This window comes from Oryza brachyantha, chromosome 4 (genome assembly GCF_000231095.2).
Source record: "Oryza brachyantha chromosome 4, ObraRS2, whole genome shotgun sequence".
NCBI lineage: Eukaryota > Viridiplantae > Streptophyta > Magnoliopsida > Poales > Poaceae > Oryza > Oryza brachyantha.
Window position 1 is genome coordinate 14,165,695 of NC_023166.2, and position 16,663 is coordinate 14,182,357.

General features: G+C 41.0%; 3 protein-coding genes across 6 annotated transcripts; all 3 read right to left on the reverse strand.

The window, feature by feature from the left end:
• Window positions 1-1,080: 1,080 nt before the first annotated feature.
• Window positions 1,081-7,279, reverse strand: LOC102704235 (actin-related protein 2/3 complex subunit 2B-like). 4 transcript variants are annotated; one of them, XM_015836587.2, is made up of 10 exons: window positions 7,131-7,279; window positions 6,842-6,908; window positions 6,495-6,702; window positions 6,276-6,421; window positions 5,978-6,055; window positions 5,745-5,877; window positions 5,442-5,533; window positions 4,981-5,037; window positions 4,817-4,871; window positions 1,081-1,170 (listed from the first exon to the last, which is right to left on the reverse strand). In XM_015836587.2, exons 1-10 carry the CDS (start codon window positions 7,187-7,189, stop codon window positions 1,115-1,117), a joined length of 951 nt encoding a protein of 316 aa, XP_015692073.1. In that variant the 5' UTR covers window positions 7,190-7,279; the 3' UTR covers window positions 1,081-1,114. The 4 variants fall into 4 exon arrangements, with proteins under 4 accessions (XP_015692073.1, XP_015692075.1, XP_006652507.1 ...); XM_015836589.2 differs by having other exon boundaries at window positions 1,128-1,170; window positions 4,981-5,092; XM_006652444.3 differs by lacking the exon at window positions 1,081-1,170 and adding an exon at window positions 1,560-2,212 and having other exon boundaries at window positions 7,131-7,272.
• Window positions 7,280-7,965: 686 nt separating this feature from the next.
• Window positions 7,966-11,828, reverse strand: LOC102704508 (BRCA1-associated RING domain protein 1-like). Its single transcript, XM_006652445.3, has 14 exons — window positions 11,649-11,828; window positions 11,375-11,428; window positions 11,220-11,290; window positions 11,032-11,139; window positions 10,602-10,906; window positions 10,311-10,416; window positions 10,166-10,227; window positions 9,965-10,065; window positions 9,568-9,754; window positions 9,357-9,445; window positions 9,126-9,258; window positions 8,859-9,024; window positions 8,504-8,622; window positions 7,966-8,421 (listed from the first exon to the last, which is right to left on the reverse strand). Exons 1-14 carry the CDS (start codon window positions 11,726-11,728, stop codon window positions 8,110-8,112), a joined length of 1,893 nt encoding a protein of 630 aa, XP_006652508.1. The 5' UTR covers window positions 11,729-11,828; the 3' UTR covers window positions 7,966-8,109.
• Window positions 11,829-15,138: 3,310 nt separating this feature from the next.
• LOC102704792 lies at window positions 15,139-16,104 on the reverse strand. Its single transcript, XM_040523509.1, has one exon. It carries the CDS (start codon window positions 15,829-15,831, stop codon window positions 15,439-15,441), a length of 393 nt encoding a protein of 130 aa, XP_040379443.1. The 5' UTR covers window positions 15,832-16,104; the 3' UTR covers window positions 15,139-15,438.
• Between the last annotated feature and the right edge of the window lie 559 nt (window positions 16,105-16,663).

The following is a 16,663-nucleotide window of genomic DNA, read 5'->3' on the forward strand; positions in this document are numbered from 1 at the left end:
GTAATGGGCCTAATCATTTTGCCTACAAAATTTAAGGGTCGGGTTTAAAACGGGTTGAAAATAAAACTGTATAGAGTTTTGAGCTATGAGTTAAAATTTTTTTAAAAATTAAACAGGGTTGTGAAAGAACCCACAGACCTTGACCTACTCCCACCCCTAGATATAGGTAAGGGGATTTGAGAAGTACCCCTAAAACCTTTTGTCAGGCATCTCCAGAAGGAGATACTTATATACTGAAGAATATTAAGATACCCCCCAGCGGTGTTGGTGTTAATAATGCGAGTGCCCTTGGAAATTGTTGAGTGTTCGAAAACAATATTGAAAGCATTTGTGAAGTATTAATATGTTTTGGTCCTTGCTGGATTTATATGGATGCCAATGAACTTAGACACATATAAAAAATGTTCATTGATGCATAGATGAATCTAGTTAGCGTCAAAATATCTTATAATATGGAATAGAGGGAGTACTAATCTTCTATTTGTTTGTTATGTGCACACCTTTTGCATTCCTGTTTATGTATTATCTTGGCTTGTTAGGCCAAGATAACAACAGTTGAGACAACCGACCTTGCTCTCTAACCCATCTAAAAATAAATTTTACCCTTCAGTATACAAATCATTCATATATATTACCCTATACCCCCTTCTCATTTTAGGAGTTCAGGAAATTTGCTTGATTCCTACAAGAATTCAACTGGGGTGTTACTCTTTTTTCTATTCCAACATTTCTTATTTTTCAATGTTGCAAAACATGATTAGTCCTTTTCATGCCCATACAGTGTGTGCAGTTCATGCTTGCAGGGTGATCTCATCACACAAAACATGCCTGCTAGCTCTCCTTGCTAGTGTTTCAATTCTGTTAGGCGAATGCTTCCTTTGCCTATCGCATCTCCATGCATGCTACTTCTTGATAATACCTCTTGTTGAAAGGGAAATAGTAAAAGAGGCGTCTGGAAAATTTTAAAACACAAGGGTGCAATATGATCTGCAATTCTTGCAATCCAAACCCAGGCCGCCAAGTCAACAGTTCAGAAATTTACAGTCCATATAGTAGAGGACTGTGTGAATGAAGGCTTAGATCTCAGGACAATCAATCGCATACAAGAAGATGGTTAGGTCAACGTGAAGCAGCTTTGCATCCTGCGGTTGTGGTAAGTGATACATATGCCTGAAATGATAAGAAATTAAAAATAAGAAACTGCCATTGGTAATTACTTATCAATTCTCATGAGGACCTTCCTACATAGTTATTGATGTCCAATGGATTGTTTTTTTTTCCTATGTAAAAAACCAGTGGATAGATAAAATTTGCACAATGCTTAGGAAGCAACAGGGTGTATTCTTTCAGCTATGAGTCGCAACTGCCTAGAGTTATACATGTGTCTTTGGTAAAATATTTAGAAAACGGTGTAAAGTCATTTGAGCTGGCCTATTTTCACTCCAGAAGCCTAATGAAACGTACGCTTCATGTCTTGAACGGTAACTTTGACCTTTTTTTTCCAGGGCCCTCAATAAGAAAACTTTAGTGTGTGGCAACAGGAAAATAGAAATGCTCGCTAGGCACTGTAAAAGATCAGGACATAGTTGCAAACAGTGAAACAGATGTGCAGAGTACAGACCGATGCAGATGCAACCACAGTTGCATACATATACTCCTATCTATCATAGTGCTGCATCCTATCCAAACTGATTCTTCCATTGACACGTGAAAAATAACATACAACTTTCATTTTTCAAGAGGAAAAGAAAGGAAAAAAACATGCCAGATGCTTCATCAAAGACGATTCGTTAATATAGTCGTCTATGATGTGTGAGTTTTTTTTAAAACAACCGTATATTGGCTGTCCAGTAAGCCCTTTTTTTCTGTAGTAATGTCCTCTGTCTAAAATTCTGAATGGATGTCCATCACTCGTCCGATCATGTATGAATCAGCACGGTTGTGGCTGTGTTGTGCAAAAAGGTGAGTGATTAGGCGTTAAACTTGATTAGAATTCACTCCAGTTTCTGGTACTTGTGCCCTTTCCTCTGTGCCATCGTCAGTTTGGGCAGCGAGAAGCACTGGCAGTGCCTCCTGAACCGGTCCAGGCCCTTCACTCTGATCCTCAGCCGCAGCCGCTTCATCTTGTCGACGACGGCTTTGAAACTCTTCTGGATCTTCTTCTTGGCTCTCGCGAATTTGATTGCTCTTCTCTTGCTCCTCTTACTACTCACTGTGACACGAAAGTTTCGCGAGCAAATAAAAAAAGATCAGTTAGCCAGTGTTGTTTATGGTATCATTGTTTCATTATTTTCTATTATTCGGAAACGGTATGTATTTTAACAGTTTTGTTATTTGACTATTTACAATCATTCCGTGCAGCATTTCACGGGATTTCATGTTACTATGTGTACAGCACATGCTCAAATGTCTTAAAATTTATAGGCCGTTCCGCACAAAAAATAAAGTAGGCGGTTGTCCTGTACATCGGTGTAGATGTCCTGGAATATAAGGATTTCTAAGTACTCTCTGTGTCCCAAAATAAACCAAACTCCGTCTTATTTGAAAACTTTTTAAGAAATTAAAAATAAGTCACACATAAAGTATTATTCATGATTTATCATCTAATAAAAACAAAAATATTAATTGTAAAAAAATTTTAAATAAGACGAAGCTTCATTGTAGCTAAAATAAAAAGTGAAAGATTAGTTTATTCTGGGACGGAGGGAGTATTTTCCCAGAGTTGGTCACACTTAGAAAAATAGTGGTCGTTCAAGATAAGTAACTGGAGAAATTAAATGTAAGATGTTATGATTAGTTGAGATGAAAGGGTATGTGAAAAAAATTATATTTTGAAACATTTTGAATGGAAATAGCTACTCCCTCTGAATATTTTTTGTTTGACGCCATTAATATTTTGATCTACGTTTGATCATTCATCTTATTCAAAAAATTTATATAATTATTGACTATTTTATTATGATTTAGTTTATTACTAAAGTAACTTTAAGTATGATTTATAATTTTGTATATTTGAAAAAAAATTAATAATATGAAGGGTCAAACGTAAATAAAAAGTCAACGGTGTTAAAAAAATCGGAGGAAGTACATTTTAGGAGTAAAATTGATCAGCGATGGACGTGTGTGTATCTTGTTTGGCACTTGCAATTCTATTTGTAGGTTCTAGCGGCAATTATGTATCACCATCATCTCACTAGCATTTCGGACTTGCGCATATATGTGAGAATATAAATTGAACCCACGCGGATTACGCGGCTAGTATTATTATAAAATTTTCTCACAAAATAACATATATGCTTTCCCATTTTATTGTAGAATAGTAAAAATAATAATATAATTTTTAAAACTCTGGCTTAACTTGATCAAATTTATATGTTTGATATTTTGACTAACATAGTAATTCATATGTATATAAAGCAAAAGTAATAGATCATTTACTATTAAAATAAATGAATGATATTTAACCACTCTCGTATATTTGTTTCTCTTCATTTTCCGTCTTTATCTCCAGAATATTAGTGATATCTTCTTAGTGTCTCTAATGACACTAAAGAAAACAAATGCGCATCATTATCAATAAATATTTATTAGTGGCTTTCTTATATTTTATTTTGTTATTGTTACTCATGTTTTGGACCATATGAACTCTTCTATTACGTTGGTATAGGTCTGACGATTAAATCCCTTCTATGGACATAAAGATAAAGCTATTTTGTTTTTCTTCAATTAACATGTGAAAAATTTTAATTAACATGAAAAATGTATTTCTACATGGACTTGCGTTTTAATTTTCTCACTTTTTTATTCTAAATACAATTTCATCACTTTTATTTTTCTCTTGATTAATATTGAGATAAGAGTCCATTTAGAAATATATCTCTAAATTGTGATTAATTTGAGTTTTCAGTCCAAATTTTAGATTTTCCGTACATTGTATTTCTATATGGAGTCTTATCTTGATATTAATTTTTATATTTTGTAATTTGTATTTCTATCTGGACTCGTTTTTTAATTGTCTTGCTTTTTATTCATAATATCATATGTTTTAAATCATCAATTATTTTGAAATTGCCCACCTCTCATCTCTTGCAGTCTCGTTTTCTATAGAACTAAGCAGTTGTTTCCGCGTTGTTATCCAAGCGAGGCTGGCCAGATAAGTTTAATCGGTTTCGAAAGTAGCAGCTCATAAACAGAGACAGAATAGATTTGTATATCTGTTGTCCGATTGACTCTTCCCAAATTTACTAATCTATTATCCAATTAACTTTTCTATTTTATCCGATTGGTTTTTTATTACTATCCGATTGGTTTTTTTCCTTTCCTTTGATTATTTTTTTCTTTTTTCTCTCTATTTTTTTTCAATTAATCTCAGCATTTCTAGCCCGTGAGGAGCAACGTGGAGGCTCCTTTTTCTATTATTTATATATATAATAGAAGATAATAGATTTGACCGCTATGAATGCTTGAATGGAAAGCATAAAATTTGACTGCCTGCGACTAGTTAGCTTAGCTATTGCTCAATCAGTGGACGTTTGAAAAAAAATATTATATGGTGGCAAATTTCAAAGTTCTTCGTAAAATACTATGAGGTATCAAATTTACTGCAAAACCTTGATATCTCTACCTACATAATAGATAATACCTAGATATATCAGAATTTTACCGGTATGATATCTCAAGATACATAGGAATAAAATTGCCTATGTATGATGAGATTTTCTGATCTAACCCACATGTTCGAGGTATGATGCCTAAGTTTTTTTTTTCTCGAGAATGAATGCAGGAGGGCAATTTTTCAGTATCCAAGTAGTTGTACCTTGTAGCTTCTTTCTGTTCTCATCGTTTCCTCTGACCTTCGCATCATCGATCACCTGCAACACAGCAAGCAATACACTCTCATTACCAGCCGCCTGGTTTAAGTAAATCGTCACTCTCTTGACGCCGAATGTGTATGATAGGTCCGAAGTAGTCGCTTGTCACCTCTGTCATGATTTCCAGGCGCTTTCTCATCCTGCTCTGGATGTAGCTCCGGGTGCACTGCGCACACGAACTTCTCGCTGTCAGCAAGAGCATCTCCAATCTCCCTCGACGTCTAAAATTGATTTCTAAAATTGAATTTAAGAAATTGAGCTAGAAAATATATCTTCAATAGGTTACCAAATGTATTACTAATATTTACACATGACTAAAGCTAACTCATTGTTATTCTAAATTTAGGGCAAAAATATGTGTTCCTAATACAAGTTACTTATTTTTAGAGTTTTGTTGGAGGAGTGTATGATTTTTATACCCTATAATTTTTTAGATAAACATAATACAATTTTTAGAAAATAAAATATTAGCATTCTTTTGAAGATGCTTCGATAAAAAAATACAGAAAACCACGATGATAAAATAAAAAAACCACCGACCAACACACGAAACCAACGGTGCAATGCTACCTTGATGTGGTATTTCACGTAGGACTGGAAGTTGAGCAGGATCCACGCCGTCCTGGCCGCCTTCCTCCCCTTGACGTGGCGCGCCAGTATGTCTGCAAACTCCACCAAACCACCACCGGGCGCGCGTCAGCGTCAAGCCGTCAAAAAATCGCGTGTATGCAACCCAAAACCCCCAAGAAGCGTCGTCGCCCCGACCCACCGACGCAACGGAGGCCGGCCTCCGCGCCGCGCGTCGTCGGCACGGCGCAACGTTGCCACCGCGCGTGCTGCCGCCTACGCGGAAGAGGAGTGCGTACGACGTACCGAACGACACGAATCCGCCGTTGGTGGTGAGGTGGTGCACGTACTCCCCGCGCAGCTCCGGGGGCGGGATCGGCGACCAGCTGCACCGCGGCGCCCCGGAGAACGACGACGTGCTCCCGAGCTCCTGCACCTCCTGCCATTTTCCCCCCCTCTTAACTCTTCAGGTTTTGGAGCTAGATATAACCGGACGTTCAGATAGGTGCAAAGAGAGAGAGGCGCCGGCCCGGACCAACCTGGAAGAACGACGACGCAATGGCGAGGTCCGTGTCGTCCTTGAAACGCATGGGGAATATGGCGTTTATCTTCACTGGCTGCAGGCCAAAAAAAAAAAAGCATCGTTAGGGAACTAGGCTGATCCTCTGTTTTACTCGCTGTGTTTCAGGTTATAAGATGAACCAATGAAAATGGTATATATACATGTCTATAGATTTACTGGTACACATATAAATTTAACATCTTATTTGTAACCTAAAACGGAGATAATATATATGAAGCTTTGTTAATGTGCAATTCTGCATAGCTGGACTGTACCGTTTTGCTGACGAAAAAATGATCCCTTTGGTTATACACGAGCTTCATCGTGCCGGATGAACCGAGGCTCCCCAGCACGTCCTTGAGCTGCGAGCTAAGGATGACGGATTGCAGCAATGATATCTGGTTAATAGCCTTGATGCGATCTATGCAAAGAGCAGTAGTTGTTACATGGAATCGTTACCAAATAAGTGAAAAGGGTGATGAGGATGCCCATACCTTTCTGTCGAGTAAGGCCAGAGAAGTTCAGTTTCAGTGTCAGAGCGTATCCTTCTTTTGGAGGCTCGATGATCTCTGCAAATTTGTGGCACAATTTCCTTGTCTCTTGTAACGTGATTTCAGGCAAGCCTCTGGATGGTGAAGCCTCGTAGGAAAGAGATGGTGTTGATATCGACAAGTACACATTTTCTGAATCTGTCATTGAAACCTGAACAATCGTGAGGATTGTGAGTGCTGAGATGTTCAGTTTGCTTAGAGATGTATTATCATTAAATCATTTTTTCATGCTTTGCATATTTGTTTCAAAATTTAAGCTAATGTATCTAAGGTGTTAGAAGCCAAATTACCTGTAAATGATACCGGATTGACCCGAACTCAAACAATGTATGATCAACTGGCATTGGCCGTTCAGCACTGTAAAAAAACCAAGACAAATATAGTTTCAGATCACATTGCCTCGACGACTCGATCAATGCATGTAGGAGCGCCACAGCACAACCCAGTCAGCTAATCTTTGCACAAAGAAGTTTTCTGCTTTCACCCCCTCAATGTAGAGGCTGGATTGAATTCCATTATCGAAAAGAAGTGTTTTGGTTTCACGAAAGAGAAGGAAAAGACTAACCAACAGCAACTCACCTCTGCAATCGCGTCAGGATTTCCACCAGCGCTCGCGATCCGCTGCTGAAGAACGCCATGGAGCTAGCACTGTTATTGCAGAGGATCCATGGCTAGCTCACCTTATAGACTAGAGGGGCCTAGTGGTGACTGGTGAGAAGAGGCAGAAGAAGTGGTTCTACATCACTACAAGAGGACGACGGTATGGTGAAAAGAACAAAATCATGGGACACCAAACACCAGCCAGGGACGCTGGTGACCGTCTGACTGGTGAGACTTGAAAGCCTGAAGGGGACCTCTACTGTTGTTGGTAAACATCTGAAGCAACCAGCTGAGCTCAGCAATTGCAATTCTTTGCTTTGTTTCAAATGCACTCAACAATCATTAGACGCCTTTTCCCCATCTCTGTAGCAGTGAATCATTAAACTCCATAGCTAAAATACTAGGAGTTCTTAAAATAGGTGAGCAATTTTACAGTATAGGTACCGAAAGATACTAAAATTTTATAGTATAGTATCTAAGGTACCAAAATTTACATAAAAAAATGATATTTTCTATAACTTCTTAAGTACTATAAAATTGCTCAAAATAGTATTAGCTCTATCCCATAATAACTATAGTTATTATGAGGATTACACAAGCATTGATGTGAATCGAATCTGCTAAGTTCTTTTTTTTTTTTTGAAAAAAACTGGAAGTAGTTTTTTTTTTATTATGATCACCTCAAAGCAGATATGGGAGTAACCATGTCTGCAAGGCTCACTTTTTTGCAAAATAAATGACCAACTGCACCCAGCGGTTGGTGAAACATGAAATGACACCGTCACACCGACAAGGAAATAGAAAGAGATGCACAAGATTATTTGAATTAAATTGCTTGTTCACGTTACAGCTACATCTGGAAGATATTTTCAATCGAGAAGATCCCTTCCCCCACCCAAAAAAATGAAAAAAAAGAGAGAAAATATTAATCCTAGTAACTTCTAACCTAAGATACAGCTCACATGGCCAATTGAACGGTGCATGATGCAATAGAATCCAGAACACATGTATGAGGAACAGCCCTGCAGCCAACTGTTGACGCCAATTCTTCAGCCTCGGCCTTTCTCTTTCTGATAACCTCGTTAAGTGTATCTGGATTACTTCCTTGTGGCGGCTCCATGCTGTACAATATCACGGATGTGGTAGAGATATCAGCCTTGTCCAAGATCGATCCCCCAGCTGCGGTGATCAAATCTTCAAGGTGAACCTTGTAATTTGGCATGAAATGGCCACTGAAGTAAAAAGTCAGTCCTGCAAACAGATGTGGTGCCTAGAAAAAGAAATGTATGCGATCAGTACTCAATGAAGATTTAAAATTTACTTTTGCTGCTTTACCCAGAATTTATACACACATTTTGCATCATCCGTAGTCTTCCCATGCGAGGGCCATCAAAGGAGCCATGAACATCGGAATTGATCTCATAGGGCTCTTCTGGGACTGGTTCTCTAGCCTCCATACAAGCTTTCAGCCCTAGATATTACAAAATAACTTGCATAAGAGAAATATCATTGCAGAAGAGAGTATTTTATAATGGAACAGCCACCGTAAGCATAACATGTACTAAGTGACAAAATCCATCAAGCTATTATCTAAATTCTAAAAAACGATAAAGGATGTGTTCGAACTTTGCAAAGCACAAGAGCAGAATCTGTTATCTTCAGGTAAGCCAAAACGTGTTCTTGATTTTCAGAGAGCATTGAACTTACAGTTTATATTCAGAACCCATTTCCCAGCTAGTATGGCCATGAGAACCTTGAGTGTCCTGGCACATGCCCCGCGTTCATCTGTATTAGCAATTACATGAGTCACATTCGACCTCCAGCTGTTAGTTACTGTGATGCCAGTTTGGTGCTCAAACTGGTCCAAGATTTCCTGTCAAATTTCCGAGGAAGAAAGTTTAAGTTTTTAAAAGAACCCCATCATGCAATAGTTTCTTGAGATTATAATCAAATAAGAGTTAACTAATTAGTCACCTTCTCCTGACTAGAGAGAGCGGATCCACATATCACCCATTGACTAGTGAGAAAAGGCGAGGCAGTCCAAAGTCCATCCATTTGGATTGGAGATGGTGAGTTCAGGTCATCAAGCACCGTATCAGAAGATGATCTGGGAAATCAGGAAAGGAAAAGGCTTCATCTTGAGGATACATGCAACCATGCAGGTAGAACAAAATTCAACTAAATGGACAGGCTTAGAGAACAAACCGCTGTAGCCTGATCTTAGTTTTTGACTTTGATCTCTCACATGGCAACTTCTTTGAGGAATGAGAAGGACACAGCATAACAAAGTTTTCCTAAATCACAGTACATCATTTGATGAGATGACTTGCATAATTTTGTACCACAAATAAAGGCATGCATTTGAACTAAATAAAGAAGAAAGAAGGGAAAATTGCAAGGTTAAGGGAATATATACTTCATCCCATCGGCAGCCTGGGATCCCATGGGCACAAGGGACATGGAAGCTCTTCCGGCAGCTCTTGACAAGGCAGCCAAGGGCTGCACCTTTTAGTCCGCAAACACTGCATTTGATCTTAGAAGCACGGGCCAACTCGGGCTCCAAGTTATTTGCAATGTCACCAGTAAAGAATGCTTGAGGAGCCCTATATTGCATTGGTACCAATTACTTCAGTATTAAAGAAATGTTTACAAACGATAGATGATACTCTGACTAGATAAAAAGGCTATCCATCTAAAATGCATATAAAAATACAGGCTTGTTTTATCATATGAGCACAGAATTGCAACTCGATGCATTCCATTCAATGCATTTTTATCAGGAAAAACAAGCTCAAAAGCTGAAAACAGCATACCATTCAATGCATTTTTCATGAACATGAAGAACATTTGATTTCCACGCTTGGCTATCCTCTAATGGCTCACCATGCAGATAATGCGACAAAGGTCCAGTACTCTGTGAATTCCAACTTTGCATCAGATTCTCAAAATAGAAAAGCAATCATAGGCATGTCCTGAACAGTGCAAAAGACATTCAGGTTTTGTTATCAACTGACCTCAGTGGTTTTGGAAGAGTGACAAAATTCACATTTCCAAGCACCAGGAATGGCTGGTGGTCCTGTGTCAATGATTGCATTTGCATTAATGCCTTGCATTTCCAACTAATCAGAAAGGAGACCAGTTAGAAAAAAGAACACTTACTGTCATCCTGATCAGTGGACTTTTGCCTCTTCAACTCTCTATTATCATCATTCACTACATTTGGATCTCTTTTCAGGACACTTTGAGGAGATGATCTGCTCGTTATCTATCAGAATGATACATGTCAGATTTAAAAATCAGTACTAGATGCAAAGGAAATTTCAAGTCACTCATTAGATTTCAACTACTTTCAGGTTATCAAGATTCAGACATACAAATTTAGTCAAGGAAAACCCAAAGATACGTTTTTTTTTTCCTTTTAGCAACGGAGTTGTCTACATAGAATATTACCAGCTCTCCTTCAAGGTCATTGCTGTCACAATCCAGATCCCTAGGACCATCAGAAGATTGAGATCCGCAGGGTCCCTTATGCATAAGAATTGTGGGCATAGCAGTCACATCAGCACCTCTGGTTTCCATTGCAGGATTCCTTTCTTTCGCGAAATCCACATTTCCATATGCAGGCCTGGTTGACTCGGTTGACTGGTTGTATGCCAGCTTAGAACCAATCGGATTGTAGGAGTTCATCTGGTCAGCCTTTTCCGCTCCATTTTTGTTTCCCGATTCTGGTGTTCCTTGGAATGATGTCTTTGCAACTGAACAAAGGGGAGATTCACCGGTGTAATCAGCATTTGACGTTAGAACTACTAGTTACTGAGCATTTTGTTTCTAGTGTTGATACTCTGTAAACTTAGAGAGCAAAATTTGGCAGAGTGTGTACCAGGAATATCAGCTTGAACCTCCTGCTGCGTGACCATGCTGCTGACAGTAGAGCTTAGGCTCCTGTGGATGTTCACTATTGCCTCGAGGTGAGAGGCAGGCTTTAGGTCTGCAGGCCATGTTAAGGTGAGACAAAGAATCAAGGCATTGATCTGAAGCCCGGAGCATTCTAGCGTGGCATGATGTTACCTTGAGAACGATAGGCTGATTTGCAAATGGCGCAGCTGTAACCATTCATGGTCCGTGTAGTAGCACACTTGCTGAAAGAATCCAACAAATTAGTCAGAGGTGAGATGGCGTACAGCAAAAGATGACGCGCATCAGTTCAGGTGTCCGTAAATAACCTGCAGGAAGTGTGGTAACATGGCAGCATGGTAGGCGCGCTGAGCAACTTCAGACTGCGAGGCAAGAGACGGAACCATCAAAAAAGACCGGGAAATACATCAGTGTACAAAATCGTTTCTTTTGCCATCTTAATTCTAAACAAGGTCAGATCCATCGATTTTACGCAGATCTAACGCCACTGGCTAGCTAGTCCGATCGGTCGCCCAAAATCCGTTCTTTCGCCGTGCTAAACTTCGGATCCAAACATCCAAAAGAAAGGGAGAGAGGGCTTACCAGACGGGGCAGGTGAGTTCCAGCTCCATCTTCTGCAGGTTGAGCACCAGCGGGTTCAGGAACCTCCTCAAGCTCTCCATCCCTGGCCGCCACGAACACACCACACGAACACGATCCTCTCTCCTCGCTGCCTCTTACCACTCTTCTCGAAGGATTGCAGAGCGTAGCCTTGTGGCGGAGACGGCGACTTGGGGGCAGGTAATTAAGCTCGCTCTGGAGCCACTGAAATACGCGTGGATTTGGAGGGAAAAGGGGTGGTGCCGGTGGCCGGATGAAATGTTTGGAGGCCCGCCGCGTGCGGGCGCGGGTCGGACTCGGAAACCGGCGCGCGCCATCGGCGGGAAGGAGAGAAAAATTTCGTGCTCCGCGGCGCGAGGGTCGTTTCGGATGGGAAAGCGACTGCCCCGCGCGCGCGCAAGTGCGGCGTAGCGCCGCGCGTGGCGGCTGGAGAGCGGGAGACCTAGCCGGCCGAGCGAATCGTGGTGGTGAGGCAGGCCGGGCCGGGCCTTTAGAGGAGAGCGAGTCGGGGAACATGGGATTGGGCTGGAGGCCGAGTTAGGCCGTGCTGTTCGGTGGCCTGTAACGAGGCAGTACTCACCGCTAAGTCAACTGTAAGCATACGTGAATAAATAAATAAATAAAGTGTTAGTTCTGATCTAATATCTCGCTCTACACATGGCTTCAACATATAAAAATTTATAGGTGGGAGAAAGATATAGAAAATAAACTCTAAAAAGAAGCCTAAAGTTATGCCTAAAAATTAAATTTTAACATAAACAGAAACGAAAAAGATGAGATGATATTGTAAATACAACATTACTCCTGCAAACCTAGGTTGATACCACTTTAATGATCCTAATAATGTTAGTTTCTAGATCAGCAGCTCGACGGGCAACGATGATCGACCAAGTGGTGGAAAAGACCAGCCTTCCCAGCGAATCAATCGCAAAGTTTCACTTATTGTTTATAAGCCGAAATGTCGTGACAATAATACCATGTTATCAATGATAATCACATGAAAACCATATGAACTTGAATTCAAATATTTTGAATAAAACTGTCATAGTTTTGAGGGATCAAACCGTGTGGTAAGCGATCATCGACATCGCAAAACTGCCGCAAATGTCATCCCCAAATACTGTGATTATTGTTTTTACCAAAACCGCGGTGATAATCGCTAACTACCGTATGATAATCACTCTACCGCGTGGTTCGACCCTCCAAACCATGATAATTTTATTCAAAATTTTGAATTTAAATCTATGTGGTTATCGATGATAACCGTGGTACCAATAGCGCGCAGTTTCGGCTTATCGAACAATAAATGAAACCCGGGTAACTATCACTAAAGGTTGGACTATTGGACACTGGAGCGTCGAATTGTAAAAAAACAAATTAATAGTAAGCATATGGACATGCTGATTTTTTATACGGTCATTTGAGATAGCTTGGATGAAAAGATTCTTTTATATATTTATACATAGGCGAAGGCAGCTAAAAATATCGTCGGGGTCATCTCTGTTATATAGCATAGAAAAATATGGATCGGAATAGTGTTTTAGTAGAGATCTTATGAATTTCGTCGGGGTCGTCCGACCCCGAAAAAGAGGGCTGGCTCCGCCTGTTATAGCCATTAAAGGATATAACGACTAAATTAACTACTTCAAAATAAAAATTCTAATTTAAAAAGACTGGATGAGGGACTTTTTACGTAACCTTTTCGCACATAATATACCGTTTAGTAGCTTAGGGGTGATCATTTGTCTTTTTTAGGTAAAAGTCAAATAACATCTGTAAAAAATTTTTATTAATAATACTTTTATATATGTGTTTTTATCGATCGAAAAGCCAATTCTGAAAATTAAACTATGATAAAAAACTTCAAATTTAACTTTAAATTTAATGTTGAAATTTAATTTTTGGCTTACAAGTATAAGCAATTATAAAAAAACAAATTAATAGTAAGCATAGGGACATGCTGATTTTTTTTATACGGTCATTTGAGATAGCGTGGATGAAAAGATTCTTTTTATATTTTCAATAGAGGCGAAGCCAGCTAAAAATGTTGTCGGGGTCATCATTGCATATCATAGAAAAAAATGAATCGGAATAGTGTTTTAGTAGAAATTTTAGAAATTTCGTTGGGGTCGTCCGACGGGCTGGCTCTGCCCCTTATAGCCATTAAAGGGTATAACGACTGAATTAACTACTTCAAAATGAAAATTCTAATTTAAAAAGACTGGATGAGGACTTTTTACGTAACCTTTTCACACATAATACACCATTTAATAGCTTTGGGGGGTGATCATTTGGGTTTTTCTAGGTAAAAGTCAAATAACATATTTACAAAAAAATAATTTATTAATAATATTTTTATACGTGTGTTTTTATCGATCGAAAAGCAATTTCTGAAAATTAAACTATGATAAAAAAACTTCAAATTTAATGTTGAAATTCACATTTTGGCTTATAAGTATAAGCAATCGTAAGCACAAGCAAGTGCAGAACAATGAGGGCGTTAAAAAGTGTGAGAAATTCATAAACCCTCGTGGGAAAGAGATAGTACTTGAGTACAAACTCCAGAGTTTTATTACCGTAAGCATGTAAAAAAAAATATCGGACAATGCTTATGTGTTGTTAGTATTATAAAGTATAAACAATCGGAGGAATGCTTGCGTTGGGGGTAAATTAATCATACGTTTCTCCTTTCCCTTTCCTTGGACAAGCCTATGCCATCTTGAATGGCTGCTTACCCCCATCCAATTCGCCCGGTTGCTTGGACATTTGACATTTCCCCTCGCATGCCATTGACCAAAACCGACACATGGTGAACGAACAGTTCAACCAGATCAACCGTGATCGCCAAATAATTTAAGATGACAATTAAGACGGGCAGGAAAGGAATGCACAGCAAACACCAACTGATCCTTCGTGTGGAAAACAACACAAGCGAGGAACAGCCCCTAGCCCTTTCCATTGCCTAAAATTTCTATACAAAATTCATTCATCATCTCATTTACAAGATACATTCAACCAAAAGAGCAGTTAATTCCACCATATATTTAATTAGATAGCCATCACATAGAAATAAGAGAATCTCTCGTATGAACTCAGCCAAAGCATGCTCGTGCGTGCGTGCGTTCTTTTCGTGCATCACCTCCCTTTCATCGCGTCGTCCAAATCATCATGCATCAGCCGTGTAAGAGCCACGGAAGGCACCCCTCGTCCGGTTGCGGTAACCAACAGGTGGTCACCAAGACGAGGAAACACATGCGCTCCAGGCCCAGGCAGGCACAACACATGGACGATGCTGCAACTCCCCACCTGGCTACCGCCAACCGCCGCACGGCGCCACCGTCTGGACGCGTCCCATGCGAAACGCGGGGCGTTTCATCCATGGAACCGCAGGAGGAGGGGGGAAACCGATAGCTCAACGCCGATTCACCGTCCGTGCACACGCGCGCGCGGGCGTTCTCGACAACAACCAAAAAAACCAAACATCGCATGCACATGAATGATACAGGTAGGGAACTAGTAGTACAACAAATCACGCTTTCCATCAGAAAGCTGGACCATTCTGGTCTCTGGTTTTGAATAACAATACTTCCAATCGAATAAAGCTAGCTAGTACACCAAAGGCCCTTTTTTTTTGTTCCGCTCGCTAGATCTAAAAAATCTAAACAAGAGGAGGAGGAGCAGGAGGAGACGAAGAAACCGCTTGTTGATGTGTTTGGTTCTCCGGTGAAAAGGGGAAAACCACCTGGGGTCGCACGGGCGGCGCGCGGCGACGTCACTCCTTTATCTGGAGCCACCGGCCGAGCTGCGCCGGGTTGACGACGCCGGGGACGCGGGCCCCGCTCGCCATGAGGAGCCACGACACCTCGGTGTACCTCATCCTCTTGGCGGCGTCGGTCTCGGGCTTGGGCTCGCCGGGAATCTCCGAGGACGGGGCAGCTTGGCTCGGCTTCGGCTCAGGCGCGACCCGGCGGCCCTGCAGCGTGCCGCGAGTCAGGAACTCGTGCGCCAGGTGCCCGGCTAGGAGCTTGTTGCTGGCAGGTACCGGAGCCGGCTTATCTGTGCCCGGCTCGGCTAAAGCTTTGGTAGGAGCCTGAGCCAGGAGCTCCCGCTCCTTGCGCTTGCCGAGCGCTACACGTGCCGCCTCCAGCTTCTCGCTGAGCGACATATCGACGGCTGTGATGGGTCCTTTGCCACGTGCCACGTCAGCACGAGTCAGAGCCGTCAAAAAAGAGAGAGAGAGAGGCGAATACAGAAACGAAAGGGTTTCGGTGAGAGAGAGAAAAAAAAAACAGAGAGAGGACGGTGTTTCTAGAAAAAAATTATAAAGGTGGGGCCCACCGGGGGGCAAAATCGTAACTTCACACCCCAGAAGCCAGCAAAGCAGAGGGGAGGGGATGAGAGCAGACGAGGGAGCGAACCAGGGGAGGTAGAAAAAATTTTGTGGTGGAAGGGGGAAGGCCTGTGGGATGCCGGCTCCTTTTTATATCTGGTAGGTTAGAAAAGAGCCCTGGATGTTTGGGAGAAATTACAATAATTTGCCATCGCCGATAGAGCCTTGCTTGCGGGGAAAATCCAAGAGGGTAGTAACGTAATTAAACGCCGTGGTGGATGTGGGCTTCTGTGCCGTGGGGGGTGGGGACCATGGGAAACAGCCACTGGTGTGTCCCGGGCTGTTATGGCTGCGGGTCCCACCGCATGGGCCACCCGTCAGTGGTGTGGGCGCGGAATCTTTTCCGGCGTCTGGTCACTGAGTAGTGGGACTGGATCCAGCTTTACTTGCGGCTTGTCTGGGAAGGTTAAAATCTTGGTCGAATAACGGTGTTAAAATCTTGGTCGAATTAAGTCCTTCCAATTGTGTATATATATATATATATATATATATATGTTTCCTATATTTTTAAAAAGCAAGATACTCGTTAAAAATGTATGTATCTATAACTTTCTTAGGTGCCACACGCTCGAGGCCTACCTGTCGAGCGACTTCAACTTCTTTCATC